The 22,958-nt window shown below is 44.3% G+C and overlaps 1 protein-coding gene across 2 annotated transcripts in view; it reads right to left on the reverse strand.

Annotated features, from left to right (window-relative positions):
• GGNBP2 (gametogenetin binding protein 2) overlaps window positions 1–22,958 on the reverse strand; it is a 350,746-nt gene that overhangs the window by 35,814 nt on the left and 291,974 nt on the right. For both annotated transcript variants that reach the window (XM_040424123.1, XM_040424122.1), the window contains exon 9: window positions 1,468–1,621. In XM_040424123.1, the coding sequence (XP_040280057.1) occupies window positions 1,468–1,621 (154 nt within the window). The remainder of the gene's footprint in view (window positions 1–1,467; window positions 1,622–22,958) is intronic.

Below are 22,958 nucleotides of genomic sequence, written 5' to 3' on the forward strand. Positions count from 1 at the left end.
GATCTGTGGAGGGCGCTGTGTTGTGGGGGATCTGTGGAGGGCGCCGTTATGGGGGATCTGTGGAGGACGCCGTTATGGGGGATCTGTGGAGGACGCCGTTATGGGGGATCTGTGGAGGACGCCGTTATGGGGGATCTGTGGAGGACGCCGTTATGGGGGATCTGTGGAGGACGCCGTTATGGGGGATCTGTGGAGGACGCCGTTATGGGGGATCTGTGGAGGACGCCGTTATGGGGGATCTGTGGAGGACACTTATGTGGGGGATCTGTGGAGGACGCTGTTATGGGGGATCTGTGGAGGACGCTGTTATAGGGGATGTGTGCTATGACACATAGGGCCATGAGGGGGGGCAGCATAAGACATATAGCATCTTATGCTGGTCCCCCTCATGGCCCTATGTGTCCCCTCATGTGTCCTAAACTGCGCACATAACTGGCTTTGTGTGTAAAGTATTTTACTAGTGTGTAAAAGAAGCTCTCTCCTATTGATAACATGGCCAGTCTCTGTACTCACTGTCACTATTAATGCACTACAGCGAGCGGCAGCGAGCTGGCCGGCCGGCGCGTGACTGACGTCACTTAGTAATGCTCCTCCCACTTCAGGAAGCAGGAGCGTTACTAAGTGACGTCAGTCACGCGCCGGCCGGCCCGCTCGCTGCAGTGCATTCATCGTGAAAGTGAGTACAGAGGCTGGACCGGTTATCAATAGGAGAGAGATTGTTTCACACACTAGTAAAATACTTTACACACAAAGCCAGTTATGTGCGCGGGGCCTCTTCATATATAATCGCAGCATTTTCGGGTCGGCCAAATCGCCATACAATTCCATTCCGCATTTTGCGGAATGGAATTGCGGACCCATACATTTCTATGGGGCCCACACGCCAAATGGCGTCCGTAAAAAAAAAAAAAGGACGGGTGGGTTGGGGGAGTGGGAAGGGACAGGGACGAAGGGTGGTTTACGGATCTGAAACAGCTGCAAATGAAAAAAAAATTATAAATCTGTGCAGCTATTCCAGATGTTGTTTTGTTTTTTTTCTTTCTTCTTTTCAGCAGGAAAGGGGTTAAATCGCTGTGATGTGCACCACAAGTCCCAACAAGCAGCACAGAACCTCTCTGCATGCAGTCACCAGCAGGGAAGTTCTGACTCATCCTGTGCAGCTATAGCGCTGCCATTGGCTGGAGCGTTGTTCCAGCCAATAGCAACGCTGGCCGGGGCCACAAAACACTGGTGTCCCCTGCCTGACCTAGGAGGAGATAGGTGTTCCCCCGCATTCCTTCCCCAGAGCTCCGCGGACCTCGTGACGTACATGTACGTCACTGGTCCTTAAGTCATATTCAGTTATGACGTACATGTACGTCACGGGTCCTTAAGGGGTTAAACATCACAGGAACAACAGCAACATTGAAATTAAGTCTGCAATGCAGATGACCATTACTCACTGCACCAGCGTTATTATAACCTTACCTTTTTTCATGCTTGAAGATACCAACAGGCCATTGCAACTTGGACATGTGCACGAGGAACATGGAGAATTTTCATTTGCGACTTTCACAAAACCATTGTTATCCTCTAAGCCACTGCAGGAATTATAACCCATTCCAACATATACTGAAGGGTCCTGGGGACAAAAGTAAACATGTATTTATTGATGGACATAAATTTTAATCTCTGAGATGACAATCTGAAATTTTATTGAAGTAAAAGATTCTCAGAACCCCACTACGGAAGAGACATTTTAGTAGAATAATGTTTGAAAGTCTACAGAAAACTAAGATGCCCTGAGGTGTCCTGCCCTTGTATTTTCTGGCCTCTCAGTTACAGCAACTTAAAGCTTGGGGTCTGATAGATGGTTTAGGGGTTAAAGGTAGGTTAGTTAGCAGTGCAACTGGTTATAGCGCCCATTACAATTGATTATGATTATGGGGTCTGCCATCTTGCCTGAGCTGTTCTTACATAGAAACATAGAATGTGTCGGCAGATAAGAACCATTTGGCCCATCTAGTCTGCCCAATATATCTGAATCCTATGAATAGTCCCTCGCCCTATCTTATATGAAGGATAGCCTTATGCCTATACCATGCATGCTTAAACTCCTTCACTGTATTTGCAGCTACCACTTCTGCAGGAAGGCTATTCCATGCATCCACTACTCTCTCAGTAAAGTAATACTTCCTTATATTACTTTTAAGCCTTTGCCCCTCTAATTTAAAACGGTGTCCTCTTGTGGTAGTTTTTCTTCTTATAAATATGCTCTCCTCCTTTACCGAGTTGATTCCCTTTATGTATTTAAAAGTTTCTATCATATCCCCTCTGTCTCTTCTTAACAGCATTTAGAAAGCATTAAAGGGGTTGTCTGCTTTTTTAATACTGATGACCTAACTTCAGTATAGGTCATCAATATCCGACCGGTGGGGAGGCCAACACTTGGTACCCCGCCGATCATCTGTTTGAAGAGAAAGCAGTGCTCTTACACCTAAGCCGTCCCATTCACTTCAATGGGACGACTCCTTCCTATTCAAGTGTATAGGTAACAGGATCGGTCCACCTACTCAGTGCTACTGTTTGCAATGGCCAGCAGGTAAACAATGAAGAGAAGGCAGTGTTGCGCCCCCTGCCGATCTGATTTTGATGACCTATCCTGAGGATAGTTCAAATTAAAAAAAAAGCAGACGACCCCTTTAAAAATTGCTTTAAACCAACCTCTGTGATCTGTACAGAGGTCATTGTACAAGGAAAGAATAGAGCTTTGACATCACTTATTGTGAGCAGTGGATCCGGTCTAATCTATACACAGAGGTGATATCATTACAGGCAGGATTAGAATGAAAGATAAGCAATTAACTGCTGAGAGGTGATCTGTACAGACCAGGAAGTGGAGCTTATTAGGCTTTATGGCCAGTGTGAAAATTACAGGATTTTGTGTTTTTTGTTTAAATATGAAAATTGACGTGGAAAATTAAAAATGGCATCAAAAAGTCTTTAAAAAGAACATAAAATGTAATTTAAACAATGGGGTATTTCATATTGATACATTCCATTTAAAGGACATTTGTCACCATATACCTGCATATCAATCCAAATGCATTGTTAGATGTGAGTTGGTTTACTGAAAATGCTTTTTCTCCTATCCCAATTGGTGCCCGCATTCCAGAGAAATTATTTTGTTTCCTGACATGCAAATTAACTGCTGGTACAACAAGGATGTCACTGTTTCACCTCATTACACAGACAGCCACACTCCTTATGCTGTCCCATGCACCCCCAGTTTTGAGTGACAGGATTAGGCAGCAGCGATGTAATCACGACTGACCCTATACTCTCTTGCCTGAGTATTTCCCTCAGGGATCGGCACACGCAAGCCAGTATTCTGCAAGTGCTAAACCCCCATGAACCAGGCAAGATTACATGTCACTCAAAGCTACATCAATGCACATCTAACAATTCATTTAAATTCACATATAGGAATGTGGCGACTTCTGCCCTGTCTCCTAGTGAAGCGCACCACCTCTCTGAAGTGTATAAATCCCCCTCATTCTTGCATCAGGTTGGAGTGTGAGGCAATTCCACTGTCTCTAGATGCCCATCTTCTAAATATAATGTGGGAATGTAGAGAGCAGAGTGAGAACTGAAAGGCTGTGTTGGATGTTATTACAAGTGTCTTGGAAATGGATATTGTGGCTGATCCCAAGGTGTGTTTACTGGGTCTCTTTGGAAATTAGGACCTAGATCACTCAAGTTCTTTTGAAATACAAAGAGCACTTTATCAAGGGAGGAAATGGTTTGCTGCTCATTGGATACAGCGTTTATTTCTAGGATAAACAATGTTGTTATTAGGAGATTAGTGTATCTGAAACTGAACTGTATCTTGAAATTTAAAGCTATTTGGGGAAAACAGATTGATTTTCCTGGCCTGCCAAGCCAATTTCTGGTCAGTTCTGATCTCCCAGCAATACATACAACTCTGAAAGAAAAACACATAAAGGGTATTTTGGTTGTTATCCTGTATCCACAGGATAGGTGTTGGGGTCCCACTGTTGGGACCCCATACTCCTCTGATCCTCGCCAAAATAAAGTAATTGGCAGGTTGGGCAAACAATTTAACTAACTCATTTTTTCCAGAGTTCTGGAGACAATATCGCTTGGCTATTTCTGGAACTCACAGAAATGAATGGAACTGAAGTTATAATGCTCCAACATTTTGGGAGAATGTGAGCGGTATAGTTTCCCCATTCTGGTGATTGGTGGGGGTCCATCATGAACCATGTCATGATTGTTAATTCTAGATTGTATATCTGAAGAAGCCTATTACCAGCTGGAATGTGAATGCATTCACTTTGGCAGTAGCCATAATAAATTCTTAATTTGCAAACAGTCATGCAATTGTGGTCTTCAATTCTGCAATTATTTCTTTCCTATAACTTAGGCCCCATGCACAGTGTCAGCCGCATCTCCCAGACTGCGGGTGGCTCACTGCATTATAGAGATGTATGATGCAGGGAGTTCCAATCTGACCACGGATCTCTTGTACGTTACTTATATGCTGCTGTGAGTACAGTACAATAGACCTGCAGTCAGACAGGACCTCCATACATTATAAATCACTGATGTAATAATTTCAGGGTAGAACCATCATTGATCAGGGAGATCTGGCCAACACACGGACATAGTTTCCTAGACTGCAGATTGTCGTGTGCATGGGGCCTTAAGCCTCAGACACAACTGTATTTTTCATTCATATGGACCCATTTATTTCTATGGAGCCATGCACATCTATTTTTTGCAGATCAGTGTGGGCTTTCAGCAAATCACAGCAAGTCCTATTCTGGTCTGTACTTCAAATGAAAATACTCCTTTTAATTGATGGGAATGAGAAAAATGCTTAATGCACACAGAAGGTACTCGTATTTTGCAGACCAAAATATGGACATGTTCGTGTGCATGAAGATTTACAGTGTGATCTTCCATAATTTAATCTATGAGTCTGTTTAGGGATATTTAAGGAGGTTCTCTTGTTCCAAAATCCCAATACCTGTTTGTCGTGCATGTGCTTTCATTCAGCATGTCTGGCCATCAAAGCAGCTTTGCAGGAATGTTTATATCCACCACTTCCTGTTTTCTTCCGTTTCAAGTTTTTTTTTTCAAACCAAGTCCAGCATGATTTGCTCTGTCACAGTGCTGGCCCGGTCTGGAACACTGTTCAATGTGCAGTAGTCACGCCCCCTACACCACCCCAGGCCATGTTAGTACAGCCATACATACCAACCTGCTAGTCTCATTATTAAACCTCTGGGTCACATCACAGAAGTACACAAGCACTTACCTCACCATCTCCAGAGAGCACAAAACAGCTTGAATTAGCAAGTACATCATCAACACATCTGTATCATGTGCCATACAGTCTGCTGAGCCTTTAACAAAGCTGCTTATGTTTGGTACTTTCTGCTGCGGTATGTATCAAGGCCGATAATGTGTGAATGGGAATAAGTATGTGTATATAAATTAAGACACCGTAAAGGGAGTTGCATGGGTAGGCAGGTATTTTCCTCCCAGTGTGTGCTGCTGGACTGATTAGGGTGGGATCAAACACCAGACAGGATCTCATTTGCCGGTCTGGGTTTTGGCAACACCTAGCTGCATTTAACGTGTATACCCGTCATGGAGCACTACTACTTGGCGGTCCATGACGAGTATACACGTCAAGGCATTAAACTGTCACCATATCTGCAGACATGGGGACAGCACTGACCCTGGGCTGTTACACACAGCCAGGGATCTAAGCTAACCGTCCCGGGACCAATGAGGGCAGCCCCGGCCAGCAATCGCTGTGATTGGCTAGTCTGTACAGACTAGTCAATCACACGATCCTAATGCCGGCTGAAAGTTTCTGATCCCCACATATAAATTATAATATATTTATATAATATATTTTATTACTCTCCCCCGCCCCCCTTGCAGCTCCTGATGTGCCCGACCCCCACTAATTTCAGGATGGCTGGGCGAGCGCAATAGCCCGCCTCCAATTTTCAGGATGGCCGAGCCATTAGCAGAGCGTCAGCATACAGCTGACACTGCTTGAAACGACAGACATCGGTGCTGGCACCGATGTCAGCCGTTTCACCCAGTCCCTGCTGTGGTCCATAGGGACTGCTGTATGAAAAGGGTTGCAGCTGCCAATGCTTGATGGGTTAACAGAGGGAGCTCCCTCCCTCCCACATCCGGCCGTTGCGCTGTTGTGGCAAAGCCCTATGGTTACCATGGAAACCGGATGCCTTCACAGGCTTCCGGCTTGCCATGGAATAGCTGATCAGGCTCCTGCTAAAGGCAGCAGCTTGATCAGGCTTACTGTGAGTGACAATGCAATGCAGTACACTATACAATGTACTGCAGTGAATTGTAAACAATCAGACCCACTGGATCGTTAAGAAACAAGTGGGTCTGGGTAAAAAAATAAAAATAAATCTTCGAGCCACACAATAATAGATTAAAAATAATAAAAAAAATATAATACACATGTTTGGTATCATCGCATCCGTAAAGACCTGATCTATAAGAGGATCACGCTACATTCCTTGCACGGTGAATGCCATAATAACAAAACATAAATAAATATGGCCTTTAGAAAAGAGAGACACAAAAACGTTTGCTTTCTTCCTAAAATGCTATTATTGTGTAAAACTTAAATAAGAAAAAAAGTAGACATATTCGGTAATGCTGCGTCAGTAACAACCTGCTCAACAAAAGTATTACATGACCTAACCCCTCAGGTGAACACCGTAAAAAAAATAAAAAAAAAACTGTGGGGAAAAAAAAAAAGCCATTTTTGGCACCTTACATCACAAAAAATGCAACACCAAGCGATCATAAGGGCATATACCCCCCAAAAAAGTACCAATAAAACAGTCCCCTTATCCCGCAAAAAATTAGACCCTACCTAAGACAATCAGTCAAAAAAATAAGAAAACTGACTCTCAGACAATGGAGACACTAAAATGATTTTTTTTGCTTCAAAACTGCTATTATTGTGTTAAAAGTAAAATAAAAATAAAAAATAATAAAAAAGTAGACATACTAGGTATTGCCGTGTCCATAACAACCTGCTCTATAAAAATATCACATGACCTAACCCCTCAGGTGAACACTGCAAAAAAAAAAAAAAAAACTAAAAGCAGTGCCAAAACAGCAATTTTTGGTTATCTTGCCTCACAAAAAACATAATATAGAGCAATTAAAAATCATATGTACCCCAAAATAGTACCAATAAACCTGGCACCTTATCCCCTAGTTCCTAAAATTGGGTCACTTTTTGGGAGTTTTTACTATAAAGGTGCATCTGGGGGGCTACAAATGGGACATGGAATCTGCCTTCCAAAAACCACACATACGGCGTTCCTTTTCTTCTGCGCCCTTATATCAGTTTACCACCACATGTGGGGTGTTTCTGTAAACCACAGAATCAGAGTAATGAACATTGAGTTTTGTTTGGCTGTTAACCCTTGAAGTGTTAAAGAAAAAAAATGGATTAGAATGGAAAATCTGCCAAAGTGAAATTTAGAAATTTAATCTCCATTTTCCATTAATTCTTGTGGAAAACCTAAAGGGTTAACAAAGTTTCTAAAATCTGTTTTGAGTAGCTTGAGGGGTGTAGTTTCTACAATGGGGTTATTTATGGGGGGTTTCCACTATGTAAGCCCCACAAAGTGACTTCGGAACTGAACTGGTCCTTAAAAAGTGGGTTTTGGAAACTAACAAATTTTAAGAATTGCTTCTAACGTCCTAAAAAAATAAAACAACATTTACAAAATGATGCCAACATAAAGTAGACCTATAGGGAATGTTAAGTAATAAATATTTTATGAGGTATCACTTTCTGTTTTAAAAGCAGAGAAATAGAAATTTTGAATTTTTTTTATTTTAAATAAAAGGTGAAATATATTGACTCAAATTTATGACTATCATGAAGTACAATGTGTCACGAGAAAACAATCTCAGAATGGCCTGGATAAGTAAAAGTTTTTCAGAAAAGATCTCTCTGTATTGGGATCTGAGGCTTGTGCTGGGCTTGGAGGGCTTAAACGCGTCTGAGGGGAAACAGGCCGCCTAAAGCCTGTTCATGGACTCTGAGGCAGAACTGCCAGCCATCAGAGGATGGGTACATGGTGGTCATGAAGGGATGGACATGGTCAGAAACAATGCTCAGGTAGCCCGTGGCATTTAAACGATGCCCAATTGGCACTAAGGGGCCTAAAGTGTGCCCAGAAAACATCCCCCACACCATTACACCACCACCACCAGCCTGCACAGTGGTAACAAGGCATGATGGATACATGTTCTCATTCTGTTTACGCCAAATTCGGACTCTACCATTTGAATGTCTCAACAGAAATCGAGACTCATCAGACCAGGCAACATTTTTCCAGTCTTCAACAGTCCAATTTTGGTGAGCTCGTGCAAATTGTAGCCTCTTTTTCCTATTTGTAGTGGAGATGAGTGGTACCCGGTGGGGTCTTCTGCTGTTGTAGCCCATCCGCCTCAAGGTTGTGCGTGTTGTGGCTTCATAAATGCTTTGCTGCATACCTCGGTTGTAACGAGTGGTTATTTCAGTCAACGTTGCTCTTCTATCAGCTTGAATCAGTCGGCCCATTCTCCTCTGACCTCAAGCATCCACAAGGCATTTTCGCCCACAGGACTGCCGCATACTGGATGTTTTTCCCTTTTCACACCATTCTTTGTAAACCCTAGAAATGGTTGTGCGTGAAAATCCCAGTAACTGAACAGATTGTGAAATACTCAGACCGGCCCGTCTGGCACCAACAACCATGCCACGCTCAAAATTGCTTAAATCACCTTTCTTTCCCATTCTGACATTCAGTTTGGAGTTCAGGAGATTGTCTTGACCAGGACCACACCCCTAAATGCATTGAAGCAACTGCCATGTGATTGGTTGACTAAATAATTGCATTAATGAGAAATAGAACAGGTGTTCCTAATAATTCTTTAGGGGAGTATGTATGTATATATCTATCTATCTATCTATCTATATATATATATATATATATATATCTCTATCTATCTATCTATCTATATATATATATATATATATAAAAAAAGAAAGTCCAACGGGAGCACCAACCTGGCAAGTGGGTGCAATGTCCAAAAGGGGGGCAACGGCAATCCCCAATAGTATAATCGAATAGAAAGCAGGACTGCACTCCAATATGTGATGAAAAAATCAAAGCAGTTTATTCACCCATGTTAGGCAAAGTTTGCGACGTTTCAGCTCTTGCGAGCCTTTCTCAAGCCTCAAGAGCTGAAACGTCGCAAACTTTGCCTAACATGGGTGAATAAACTGCTTTGATTTTTTCATCACATATTGGAGTGCAGTCCTGCTTTCTATTCGATTATATATATATATATATATATATATATATATATATATATATATATCTCTATCTCTCTATATTCAAATTCAAAATAAACTTTATTGGCAGGAGTACATTTTAGCATTGCCAAAGCATTTACGCATTTACGGATTTTTGGGCGTGGAATGGCGGGTGAGTCCATGTTGGGGATTTAGCAGTCCGGGGTCTCTTATGTTCCTCTCAGTCGGTGACATCCTGTGACATTGTGCAGCTATTCTCACCATCTGCTCCTCTTCTCCCAGCACAATGTGGAGTCTCCTCTTCTCTTCCATAGAGGTAAAGTCTTGGATAAGAGTGGAGAGTCTCTTGAAGTGAGTGTCCCTCAGCGCTGAGTACTTGGGGCATTGTAGCAGGAAGTGGCCCTCATTCCTCCAGGGCCCCCTGGTCACACTGCGGTTATTTTGCATATTACTGGTCACACTGCTGGCACAGTCTACTCTCCTTGGGCTTGTAGGTCTGTCTGTGTCGCCCGTCTCCATTTCCAGGCTGTGGGCGCTCAGTCTGTACAGGCTCAGGACTTGTCTGTCTTTGGGCTCTTGTAGTATCTCCAGGTATGGGGCCAGTTTGTATTCTCTCTGCAGTGATTGGTAGACGGTGAGTTTCTTGGAGTTTGCTATGTCATTTCTCCATTCTCTGACAGTTTTCTTTAGAATTGTTCATTGCATCCTTTATTTGGTATTTTGTTAGGCCGTGTGTATGGGAGCTTTGGCTGGACAGGGTGGAGATCAGTTGTTGCAGCCAACATGGTTTGGAGTGGTCCTTGTTGGCCAGTAGTGCTTTATGGTGGTATGAGTTGGGGCTGCTGTTCTGTAGGTGGTTCCAATATGATTGAAGCCCTCTTCTGTACTGCAAGAAGTAAAAGAAATCTGCCTAGCTCAGCCTGGCAAGCATTGTTAGAAGTGCTCTGATGAACCTGGAGGAGGTGTTTTCAGAATTCTAGGTGGAATGTTTCTGTTGGGCTGGAATCCCATTTGGTTTGGTCTGTATAGGTGATGGGGCCCCATACTTCACTGCCATAGAGGACGACTGGGGTGATGACGCCGTCAAAGATTTAAGCCAGACTCTCGCAGGTGGTTTTATTTTGTACAGTCGTCCTCCTAAAGGCATAGAAGGTTCTACACTCCTTGTCTCTCAGAGCCTCTATGGCTGGCTTGAAGCTTCCTGTTTGGTTCATATCTAGGCCGAGGTATGTATAGCAGTTGGACTCAAGAGTGCAGCTGTTTAGTGTGAGGGAAGAACTCTTGATTTTTGTGTTCTTCTTTTGGAAAACCATGACCTTTGTTTTCTTTGCGTTGATAGGTAGTGCCCATGCCGCACTGTACTTCTCCAGCACTTCCAGGCTGTCTTGTAGGCTTCTGCTGGTGACAGTAATAGGAGATCATCTGCATACAACAGGAACTTCACCTCTGTGTCATGTAGGGCTAGTCCTGGTGCTGAGGAGGATTCTAGGGCTGCAGCCGGTTCATTGATGTAAATGTTGAACAGAGTTGGACTTAAACTGCAGCCCTGTCTAACTCCACGAGCCTATTAGAAGTACTCTGTTCTTTTCCCATTTATCTTTATGCTGCAGATGTTCTCAGTATAGGAGCTCTTGATGACCTCATAAGTCTTCCCTCCTTTTCCACTCTCCAGTAGTTTGAGGAACAGACCTGGGTGCCACACGGAGTCAAAAGCCTTAGGCTGGGTTCAGACCTGAGCGTATTTGATATGCGCGTTTAACGCGCGTTTTTATGCACGTTTTTTGCAATAGTAAACGCGCGTTTGACGTGCGTTTGTGTGATTGACTGCAGTGTCCTAAGGCCACAAACGCGCGTCAAAACGCCCCAAAGAAGCTCAAGAACTTGTTTGAGCGTAGGGCGTTTTTCAGCACGTTCAAACGCGCTGTAAAACGCTCAAGTGAGAACCAGGGCCATAGGGAAGCATTGGTTTTCATGTGTTGAGCGTTTTACAGCGCGTTTGAACGCGCTGTAAAACGCTCAAGTGTGAACCCAGCCTTAAAGTCCACAAAGCAGGCATATATCTTCCCGTGCTTTGTATTGTGGACATGGTTCTTGAGGAGACTGTGTAGGGTATAGATGTGATCAGAAGTGTGATGGTTTGGCATGAACCCGGCTTCTTCTGTGGAGGATATTATGCTGTGTCAGGAAGGTGAACAGTTTTCCCAGCGTGCTTCTGACACAGAGAGAGATCTCTCTCTCATATATATATATATATATATATATATATATACACACATATACATACATACACACATACATACAGTGGATATAAAAAGTCTACACACCCTTGTTAAAATGTCAGGTTTCTGTACTGTAAAAAAATAAATAAAAAATTGACAAAAATAATTTCAGAACTTTTTCCACCTTTAATGTGACCTATAAGCTGTACCACTCAATTTTAGGTGGAGGGAACAAAAAAAAAAACAACAAATAATGTGGTTGCATAAGTGTGCACACCCTCTTATAACTGGGGATGTAGCTGTGTTCAGAATTAAGCAATCACATTCAAAGTCATGTTAAAATAGGAGTTAGCATACACCTGCCATCATTTAAAGTGCCTCTGATTAACCCCAAATAAAGTTCAGCTGCTCTAGTTGGTCTTTCCTGAAATTTTCTTAGTCGCATCCCACAGCAAAAACCATGGTCCACAGAGAGCTTCCAAAGCATCAGAGGGATCTCATTGTTAAAAATTATCAGTCAGGAGAAGGGTACAAAAGAATTTCCAAGGCATTAGATATACCATGGAACACCGTGAAGACAGTCATCATCAAGTGGAAAAAATATGGCACAGTGACATTACCAAGAACTGGACGTCCCTCCAAAATTGATGAAAAGACGAGAAGAAACTGCTCTGGGAGGCTACCAAGAGGCCTACAGGCACATTAAAGGAGCTGCTGGAATATCTGGCAAGTACTGGCTGTGTGGTACATGTGACAACAATCTCCTGTATTCTTCATATGTCTGGGCTATGGGGTAGAGTGGCAAGACTAAAAGCCTTTTCTTACGAAGAAAAACATCCAAGCCAGGCTACATTTTGAAAAAAACACATCTGAACTCTCCCAAAAGCATGTGGGAAAAAGTGTTCTGGTCTGATGAAACCAAGGTTGAACTTTTTGGCCATAATTCCAAAAGATATGTTTGGCGCACAAACAACACTGCACATCACCAAAAGAACACCATACCCACAGTGAAGCACGGTGGTGGCAGCATCATGTTTTGGGGCTGTTTTTCTTCAGCTGGAAATGGGGCCTTAGTTAAGCTAGAGGGAATTATGAACAGTTCCAAATACCAGTCAATATTAGCAAAAAACCTTCAGGCTTCTGCTAGAAAGCGGAACATGAAGAGGAACCTCATCTTTCAGCATGACAACGACCCAAAGCATACATCCAAATCAACAAAGGAATGGCTTCACCAGAAGAAGATTAAAAAGCTTTGGAATGGCCCAGCCAGAGCCCAGACCTGAATCAGATAGAAAATCTGTGAGGTGATCTGAAGAGGGCTGTGCACAGGAGATGCCCTCGCAATCTGACAGATTTGGAGTGTTTTTGCAAAGTAGAGTGGGCAAATCTTGCCAAGTCAAAATAAGACTACCCCCAACTGTTCCAGTTAAAATATAGGGTTTGGCCTATACTCACCGTATAAGACTACCCCCTCCAAAGCTATTTACTTTGGCATCAAGATCTGCAGGTAATTTTTGTGCAATTTTTGTCTTGCCTCAGTACCATATTATGCCTTTCCAAGAATCTAGTACACTAGGATACAGTGGCCTTAAATCTGTTGCTGTGATCTGGGTTAGATTTGGCCCACTGAAGTGCAAACAAACGTATTTTATTTTGTGTCACTACATAACCATTTTGGCGATGCTCATTCACCATGTCTGCTACACGTTTTTCGAGTTCTGGCCAATGTGGGGTGACTCTTCTTAATGCACTTACCCCTTGGCATACCCTTTAATGCTTTTTCATTTACTTTTCAGTCCTGAACCATCTTTTCCGTTCCATATCGTCTTGCAGCAGCGCAGTTAATATGTTCCATGGCAAAGTTTACAACTTTAAGTTTGAAACTGGCTTTAAATTTCTTTCTTGCTGGTAGAGCCATGATGGGGTCCTGACTGTTAGACATTTGTATACTTTACTGTATGTACTGGTGCTGTACTGTATGTACAGATACTGGTGCTGTACTGTATTCACCACCACATGCATCTGCTGCCCAGATAGACACTTTTTTCACCACAGATAAGATGCACACCAAACTTTATTAGAGATCCGCTGTTCCAACATTAGAATTGGCTGAAGTGCAGATGCTCCTGCTTCCCCCTGCCTTCCCTCAGAATCGCCAATCCAACCCAGTAAACAACAACCAGCCAATCACGGCGAGCGATGTACCGGCATTTTCTGTGCACACTGCATACAAAACCTGCTTGGATTGGGTGAGTCAGCTCTCCCTGCCTGCCCAGCCCTTCCTGTCTTCAAAACGATCTGAGCGGTAGTATGCAATGTGATACTGCTGGCATGAGAAAACCACTGAGAGCAGGGAGAAGGGGCTGCTTCAGGAGCTGGCCGGGATGCAGCGCACGGTGGCTCAGCTACAGGGCGACTGTCCCTGAAGCTGGAGAAGGACAGCTTCTCCAGTCTGGCTAGGAAGTAAGTTTCAGCACGCCGTATACCGGCATATAAGACGACACCCGGCGTATAAGACGACCCCCGACTTTTGAGAAGATTTTCATGTGTTAAAAAGTAGTCTTATACACAGGAAAATACAGTAATAGAAATTCAACAGACATGACATGCATGCCGCTGATTCTCTGTAATTCAATCACTTATTGAAAGGGAAATGTTCAAAACAATAGCAGTGTGGAGTTCAATGAGTGAGGTCATTCAATCTTTGAAAAACAGGTGGCAATTATTGCCCTTATTTAAGGAAGGAAGCAAGCAAATGTTGTACATGCTGGTTACAGTGCATTTCTCTCCGAAATTCTGATGAAAATGGGTCGTTCAAGACATTGTCCAGAAGAACAGTATACCTTGATTAAAAAGTTGACTGGAGAGGGGAAAACATATAAAGTGCAGAAAATCATTTGCTGCCCAGCTAAAATGATCGCAAATGCTTTAAAATGGCAACCAAAACCTGAAAGACGTGGAAGAAAGCAAAAAACTACCATTTAAACGGATAAAACAATAGCCAAAATGGCAAGGACTCAGCCAACAATCAGCTCCAGGAAGATCAACGGTGGTCTAAAGTTACCTGTGAGTACTGTTACAATTAGAAGATGCTTATGTGAAGACAAGCTATCTGCAAGAAGCCCCCGCAAAGTCCCACTGTTGACATGTGCTGTATCCCCGGAAGAAGCCAGATCTACTGGCGAAACAGCGTTGGGTCAGGAGTTGGCCGAGAGATCTTTGCACTATTCAGGGTATGTTTAATTGTGTTCCTTCCATCTTAACCTCCACAATCGCCTCTGTTGCATTGTGTTTGGGGCGTTGCTGCTATGAGACTCTGAGGTATGCTCTTTCAGCTAGTATTCTTTTTTCCTGTATTTTTGTGCACTAATCTCCTGGCCTCTCCTTGGGTCCTGCTCCTCATCTGTGTGTCCCGCCTTGTGCTGCCTGTTTTATAATACATGTATGTACTGTTTATATATATTTACAATAAAGCTTTTTGGATTTTCATACACACGAAAGTCAGTTTCATTTTTTGGTGATTATTATGACTCCTTGGGGGTCCGATGTTTTGATATCATTCTGTCCGGTTAATATTGGTTGAACATGTGCTGTAGAGGTTACAATTTTCCAAAGAGCACATTGACTGGCCTAAAGAGAAATGGCGCAACATTTTGTGGACTGATGAAAGTAAGATTGTTCTTTTTGGGTCTAGTGGCCGGAGACAGTTTGTCAGATGACCCCCAAACACTGAATTCAAGCCACAGTACACTGTGAAGACAGTTAAGCATGGTGGCGCAAGCATCATGATATGGGGATGTTTCTCATACTAAGGTGTTGGGCCTATTTAGCGCATACCAGGGATCATGGATCAGTTTGAATACATCAGAATACTTGAAGAGGTCACGCTGCCTTATGCTGAAGAGGAAATGCCCTTGAAATGGGTGTTCCAACAAGACAACGACCCCAAACACACCAGTAATTGTGCAACATCTTGGTTCAATACCAACAAGATTGACATTATGGAGTGGTCAGCCCAATCCCCGGATCTTAATCCAATAGAAAATTTATGGGGTGACACAAAAAATGCAGTTTCTGAGGTAAAACCAAGAAATAGAGAAGAACTGTGGAATGTAGTCCAATCATCCTGGGCTGGAATACCTGTTCACAGGTGCCAGAAGTTGGTTGACTCCATGCAACACAGATGTACAGCAGTAATCAGAAAGACAAATTACTCTTACCGGTAATTGGATTTTCCTTTAGCCTCCACAACGGCACTACCTGGAGGTTGGCACGCCTTCTCAGGGACAGGAAACCATAGCGAGATCAGCCAATAAAGGGCCCCCTCCCTCTTACCTCTCCAGTTATTAACCTAGGACTCAGAATAGGCATAAAACAAGGAGCAATTTAATAATAAGGCATGAACATAAACAACAGAGGTAATATCACTTGAACTAAGGTTCTTCAAACTCAATAGTGTGCCGCAAAAAAAGGCAACGGCTCATAAAACATAACAAAGGTTTTATTTTATTTTTTGGGTGGGAATCCAGTGCTGTTGTGGAGGCTAAAGGAAAATCCAATTACCGGTAAGAGTAATTTAGGTCTTTTCCCCACGCCTCCACAACGGCACTACCTGGAGGAATAATATAGGAGACATGACTAGGGTGGGACCACCGCAGATAAGACTCTGCGGCCAAAAGACAAGTCTCTATTGGTCAAAACGTCCAGCTTGTAATGCTTAAAAAAGGTACAGGGGTTGGACCATGTGGCTGCTCGACAGATATCTTCCAATGAAGCTGAGGCACCCTCAGCCCAGGATGGAGACAATGCTCTGGCGGAATGAGCTTTTAGTGAAGGAGGCGGAGCAACACCCTCAGTCTTATAGGCTAAAGTAATGCAGGCCTTTATCCATCTGGAGATGGAGGTCTTGCTGGCTGCTTCGCCTCGATGAAGCCCCAGATATTGTATTAGCAACTGGTTGGACTTTCTCAGATTCTTGGTTGCTTCCAAGTACTGTAGAACGCACCTTCTAACATCTAGGTTATGGAACAACTTTTCCTTATCTGATGTTGCCTGGGAACAAAAGGAGGGAAGAGTGATTTCCTGCTGACAGTGGAACCTGGACACTACCTTGGGAAGGAACTCAGGAGCATGCTTTAATATAATTCTATCTTCTAAAACCGTAAGATAGGGAGGTACAATAGAGAAAGCCTGGATTTCTCCTATTCTTCTTGCAGCGGTGATAGCTAATAAGAATACTGTTTTGAGTGTTAATGTTCTCAAGGAGATCTCTCCGAGGGGTTCAAAAGGCGGATGCATTAGCCTGGATGGGACCAGATTTAAGTCCCAAGGAGGGACAGAAGATCTAAGCCTAGGGCGATTTCTACTTGCGCCTTTAAGGAATCTCTTGACTACATACAAATCTGAAAGCTTGATATCTAAAAAAGCGCTTAAAGAGGACCTTTCACCATAATAAAACCTCTAAACTAACTATAAAGACGCGTAGAGCGGCGCCCAGGGATCCCCCTGCACTTACTGTTATACCTGGGCGCCGCTCTGTTCTCTGGTTATAGCCTCCGGTATCTTCATAGTTAGGCTCCACCCAGGGGAACCTGCCAGCGTCTCATTCTTCCATGCTGTAGCGCTGGCCAATCGCAGCGCTCAGCTCATAGCCTGAGAGAAAAAAAAAACTCTCAGGCTATGAGCTGAGCGCTGCGATTGGCCAGCGCTACAGCCTGGGAGAAAGAGACGGCGTCAGGTTCCCCTGGGTGGAGCCTAACTATGAAGATACCGGAGGCTATAACCGGAGGACGGAGCAGCGCCCGAGGATAACAGTAAGTGCAGGGGCATCCCTGGGCGCCGCTCTACAAGTCTGTATAGTTAGTTTAGAGGTTTTATTATGGTGAAAGGTCCTCTTTAAAGCCGCTACTTGGACTCGTATGGTACTTATAGATAGACCTCTATCAAGTCCTGCCTAAAGGAAGTCCAGGATTAGGGTCACCTCTGGTTTCTTGGAGGGATCCCACCTGCCGTCCCCAAAACATAAAAAAAGGACCCCCAGGCTCTCAAGTAGATTTTTGACGTGACCGGTTTTCTACTTTGCAACAGAGTGGAGATTACCTCCTCTGAGAAACCTTTTTCTCTTAAGATACGCCTTTCAGTTTCCAAACTGTCAAGCGAAGCTGGTTGACTCTGGGATGCCTTACTGGTCCCTGGAGAAGTAGATCTGGTCGGGGCGGCAGCATCCAGTATTCTTCTCCTGCTAGGTTTTTCAGTGTTGGAAACCATGTTCTCCTGGGCCAGAAGGGTGTGATTAGGAGAATTTGAGCTTTCTCTTCCAGGATCTTGGAAAGGACGTTCGGTATTAGAGGAAAAAGGCGGGAACGCATAAAAAAGTTCCTGAGACCAGGGCGATGACAGGGCGTCCACTCTTAGGTGCCGGTCTAGAGAGGATACGGGAAATAAAGCCAGCGACTTGCCTGTTTTTCTTTGTGGCAAATATGTCGATCTTTGGAGTGCCCCATCTGGAACAAATTTGAGCAAAGATCTGATGATTCAGGCTCCATTCTCCCGGCTTTAGTCGATCCCTGCTCAAGACGTCCGCCACTTGATTTTCTTCCCCTTTTACGTGGGCTGCTGATAGAGAACATAGGTTCTTCTCGGCCCAATCTAGGATCTTCCTTGTGACTAAAGACAGGGAGCGGCTTCTTGTTCTCCCCTGTTTGCTTAGGTAGGCTACTGTGGTAGAATTGTCCGAAAGGATTTTTACATTTTTCAGATAGATGTAGGGAGAAAACTTTTTTATGGCTTCCCAGACCGCACTTCGTTCCCTCATATTCGATGAAGCTTGTTGTAGCTGTGTCTTCCAAAACCCCTGTGTCATCTTCCCATCCATGTGGGCCCCCCAGCCCTGCTGACTGGCATCGGTTGTGATGATTAACTGGTCCGTCTGGCTCCACTCCACCCCCCGGGATAAATTTGACTGGTTTGTTCACCAGGATAGGGTCATTTTCAGATACGATGGGATTTTTATCTTCTTGTTTAGAGATGACTGATTTTTGTCCCAGTTTTCAAAAAGGAAGTCTTGAAGCGTCCTTGAGTGGTGCTGAGCCCACTTTACACACGGAATTGTTGACGTCATGAGACCCAAGATTACCATTATTTCCCTGAAGGAGGCTATCCTTTGTCTTTGGAATTTCTTGATACTGGAAATTAAATTCTGTTGTTTCTGCTCGGGCAGAAAGGAAGTCATAAGGCGTGAGTACAGTAGAACGCCTAGAAAGATTTTTTCCTATGAGGGGAGAAGACAAGACTTTTGTTGGTTTATTATCCAACCCAGGTCGGCTAGGGTTAAAAGAATTGTTTGAAGATGACACAGAAGATGATTTTTTGACAGGGCTGTGACTAAAAAATTGTCTAGGTACGGTATAAAAGGAAATTCCTGCGAGATGAAGGAATTTTGCTACTTCCGTCATGACCTTTGTGAATAGTCTCGAGGCTGAACTGAGGCCGAATGGTAGAACTTGAAATTGATGGTGGCAGAGAGATTCCTGGAACCAAACCGCTATCCTCAGAAACTTCTGGTCTCTTCTGGATTGGGATGAGATAGTAGGCATCCGCCAGGTCTACTGTTATCATATAGGAATTTTTTTGTAGAAGATTGACCACAGATCTTACAGTCTCCATTTAGAATTTTTTGTAAACAACGTATTTGTTTAGGGTCTTTAAACTTATTATCGCCCTGAAAGTACCGTTTGGTTTTTTCACCAGAAATATAGGAGAATAGAAACCCTTCTTTTGTTCCCCTACTGGTACCGGAATGATGGCTCTCTTCTCTAACAGGAGCGATATTTGTTGGTCCATCGCTTCCTGATATTTTCCCCTTAGTCTGGAATTTTCCATGTAACGGTCTGGGGGAGGCGGATGAATTCCAGACCGTAGCCTTCTTTTATCACCCCCAGTACCCAAGGGGAGGCCTGAATATTTACCCAAGCTGAGTAAAAATGCATGAGCCTTCCCCCTACTGCTCCTCTGGCGTTCATTGGGTAGTGGGCCGGGAAGACTTTTCGGGATTAAATAGGAATCCTTTCCCTCTAGATGACTGCCAAGACGTTCCTGATTCTTTTTTCTTCTTATTAGGTCTACCACGTCTCTGGGGCCGAAAGGATCGTCTCTGATGATAAAACTTTGAGTCCGTGGGAAAGCCTTTTTTTTCTATCTGAAGCTTTCTCTAAAATATCATCTAGTGCCGAGCCGAACACTCTATCCCCCTCGCAAGGTAAGGCACATAGCTTGTTTTTTTATGCCGTATCCCCCGACCAGGTTCTCAACCAAATTGCTCTGCGAGAAGCATTGGGCAGGGCAGCTGTCCTGGCTGACAATTTCACCATGTCCGCGGAAGCGTCCGCCATAAAGTTTGCAACCTGTTTCAACATAGGGATTGAGGCTAGAATGTCTTCTCTCGGAGTGCCGGACTCTATGTGTTCCTCTAATTGACTTAACCACAAGGATAGGGTTCTGGCTGTGTAGGTCGCCGAGATTCCGGGTCTTAGAACTGCAGTGGAGGACTCCCACGTTTTTTTAAGCAGACTCTCGCATTCTTTATCCATTGGGTCTTTGAGTAAACCCAAATCCTCAAAGGGTAGTGCTGTTTTTTTCAACATTTTTGCTACTGGTGCATCCACCCTAGGGGTCTTGTCCCATGTGATTGAATCCTCTTCCGAAAGAGCATATTTTCTCAAATATTTTTGATGCCGCCTGTCTTTTTTCAGGATCTTTCCACTCGTTGAGAATTAAGGTTTTAATACTGCTGTGGACTGGAAAAACACGTTTTTTCTTGTCTGCCACCCCTGCAAACATCTGACCTTGCACCGATAGTGGTTCTTTGGGTTCCTCTAAATTTATTGTGGCACGGATGGTTTTTAGTAATGAATCTGTCTCTTCGATTGAGCAAAGAGGCTTCCAATAGACGTCCTCAGAAACAGACGAGTCTGAGTCGGAAGTGATTTCCCCTTCGTCTACGTCCGAGTCTTGTTCGATAACAGAGGCACTTGACGTAGAGGGTTTGGACGGGACAGTAGACATTTTAGCTTCCACAGAAGCCCCAACTTCATCTTTAATAATGGTTCTTAGACTTTCAATTAGTGTAGGGGATTCATCCGAGACCACTTTGTCACAGCACTTCTGACATAGAGGCTTCTTGTAAGAACTAGAAAGCGCTTTTTTGCAGATAGCACATTTCTTTTTGAGGGACGGTTCCCTTTTTGAGACGTCTCTCCCCTAGGAGACACTGTAAGTACTTAAAAAAAACTTTGGAACCACCACCAAAGAGAAGTGTGAGGTAATCAAAAAACACCCAGAGTGTCCCCTAAGGTTATCCCAATAATGAATAGGGAGGAGGCTTACCGGGCTTGAGGGCCTGGGAGCATCTGTGGACTTTCTGAGTGACTGATCCAGTTTGCAGGGACATGCTGCTCAGAAGACAGAGCTTGATAGCTGCTAGGAACGCCGGCAGCTCGCTCTGTATTTCATTTCCTGGTTCCCGTGACGTCATAGCCCCTCCCCCGTGCGTACCGCCGTGACTTAGTCAGCACAGCGCACGGAGGAGTCACGTGGGGGAACGTTCCCAGGACCAGGAACGCCCCCTGTTGCCCACAGATCTGCAGGTCCAGTACCACAGGACGCGGGAGGTAGAAGCCCGGGGTTAACGGCGTCCGCCGGATTTACACCGAGAGGAGGGAGGGACAGTATGACTGCGTCCCGCGGACCCTCCTCCTGCAATGGCCCTCTGGCAGAGCCGGGACTACTCACCAGAAGAAAGGCCGCGCGAGCTGCCGATCCGCGATCACGACCTTCTGAGGGACAGGAAACAACTGGAGTGGTAAGAGGGAGGGGACCCTTTATTGGCTGATCTCGCTATTGTTTCTTATCCCCGAGAAGGCGGGCCAACCTCCAGGTAGTGCCGTTGTGGAGGCGTGGGGAAAACAGTGTTTATACAACTAAGGGCTCTTTCACACCTGCGTTATTGTCTTCCGGCATAGAGTTCCGTCGTCTGGGCTCTATGCCGGAAGAATCCTGATCAGGATTATCCTAATGCATTCTGAATGGAGAGTAATCCGTTCAGGATGCATCAGGATGTCTTCAGTTCCGGTACGGAACGTTTGTTGGCCGGAGAAAATACCGCAGCATGCTGCGCTTTTTGCTCCGGCCAAAAATCCGGAACACTTGCCGCAAGGCCGGATCCGGAATTAATGCCCATTGGAAGGCATTGATCCGGATCCGGCCTTAAGCTAAACGTCGTTTCGGCGCATTGCCGGAGCCGACATTTAGCTTTTTCAGAGTGGTTACCATGGCTGCCGGGACGCTAAAGTCCTGACAGCCATGGTAAAGTGTAGCGGGGAGCGGGGGAGCAGCATACTTACCGTCCGTGCGGCTCCCCGGGCGCTCCAGAGTGACGTCAGGGCGCCCCAAGCGCATGGATCACGTGATCACATGGATCACGTCATCCATGCGCATGGGGCGCTCTGACGTCATTCTGGAGCGCCCCGGGAGCCGCACGGACTGTAAGTATATCGCTCCCCCGCTCCTCCTACTTTAATAGCGTCCTGGGTGCCATAGTAACACTGAAAGCATTTGGAAGATGGTTCAGTCTTCAAATGCTTTCAGTACACTTGCGTTTTTCCGGATCCGGCAGGCACCTCCGGTAACGGAAGTGCATGCCGGATCCCAACAACACAAGTGTGAAAGAGGCCTTAATATTAGTTAAGTGATTCAAATTAAAGCAAACTCTTTAAACATTTTTCAGTTTATATAGTGAATGTTTTAGTTTGTAAAGAAGAATACAAACACTGCTATTTTTTTGAACAGTCTAATATTCACTTTTCTTCAAAAATTTTTTAGAGGAACAACACAAATTTGATATTTTTTTCCTCATTTGGATTTTGAATAGAATGTGTAGTGTTCCCAATGAATTTGTGTGTATGGAAATAGAAGCTATTAGAAGGATATTGAGCTTTATTTTGAACACCTGTATGTGTGCATGTATGTTCCGCGATCACGCAACCATCTATTTAAACTAAACTTGGTATACACATCCCTTGCTACCTGGAAAGAAATCTTGTGGGGGTCACAGCTCTCTAGGATGTACCGTTCCTGAGATATTCCCCAAAAATGAACTGCATTAGCCAACACAAGCCTGGAAGTCTCTCTCTTAATATCGCAACTGCCATGCACATGGTCACATGTCCCTTATCAGCCAATAGAAGCTCGAAGGCCCTTTGTCTCCACATACACAGTTTTACTCCAGGTTTCCATAACAACCCAGCCATTTGTCTTCAGTGCTGTAGGTCAGCTTTAGGCTAGGGCTACACAACGACAAT

The sequence above is a fragment of the Bufo bufo genome, chromosome 3 (assembly GCF_905171765.1).
Source record: "Bufo bufo chromosome 3, aBufBuf1.1, whole genome shotgun sequence".
NCBI lineage: Eukaryota > Metazoa > Chordata > Amphibia > Anura > Bufonidae > Bufo > Bufo bufo.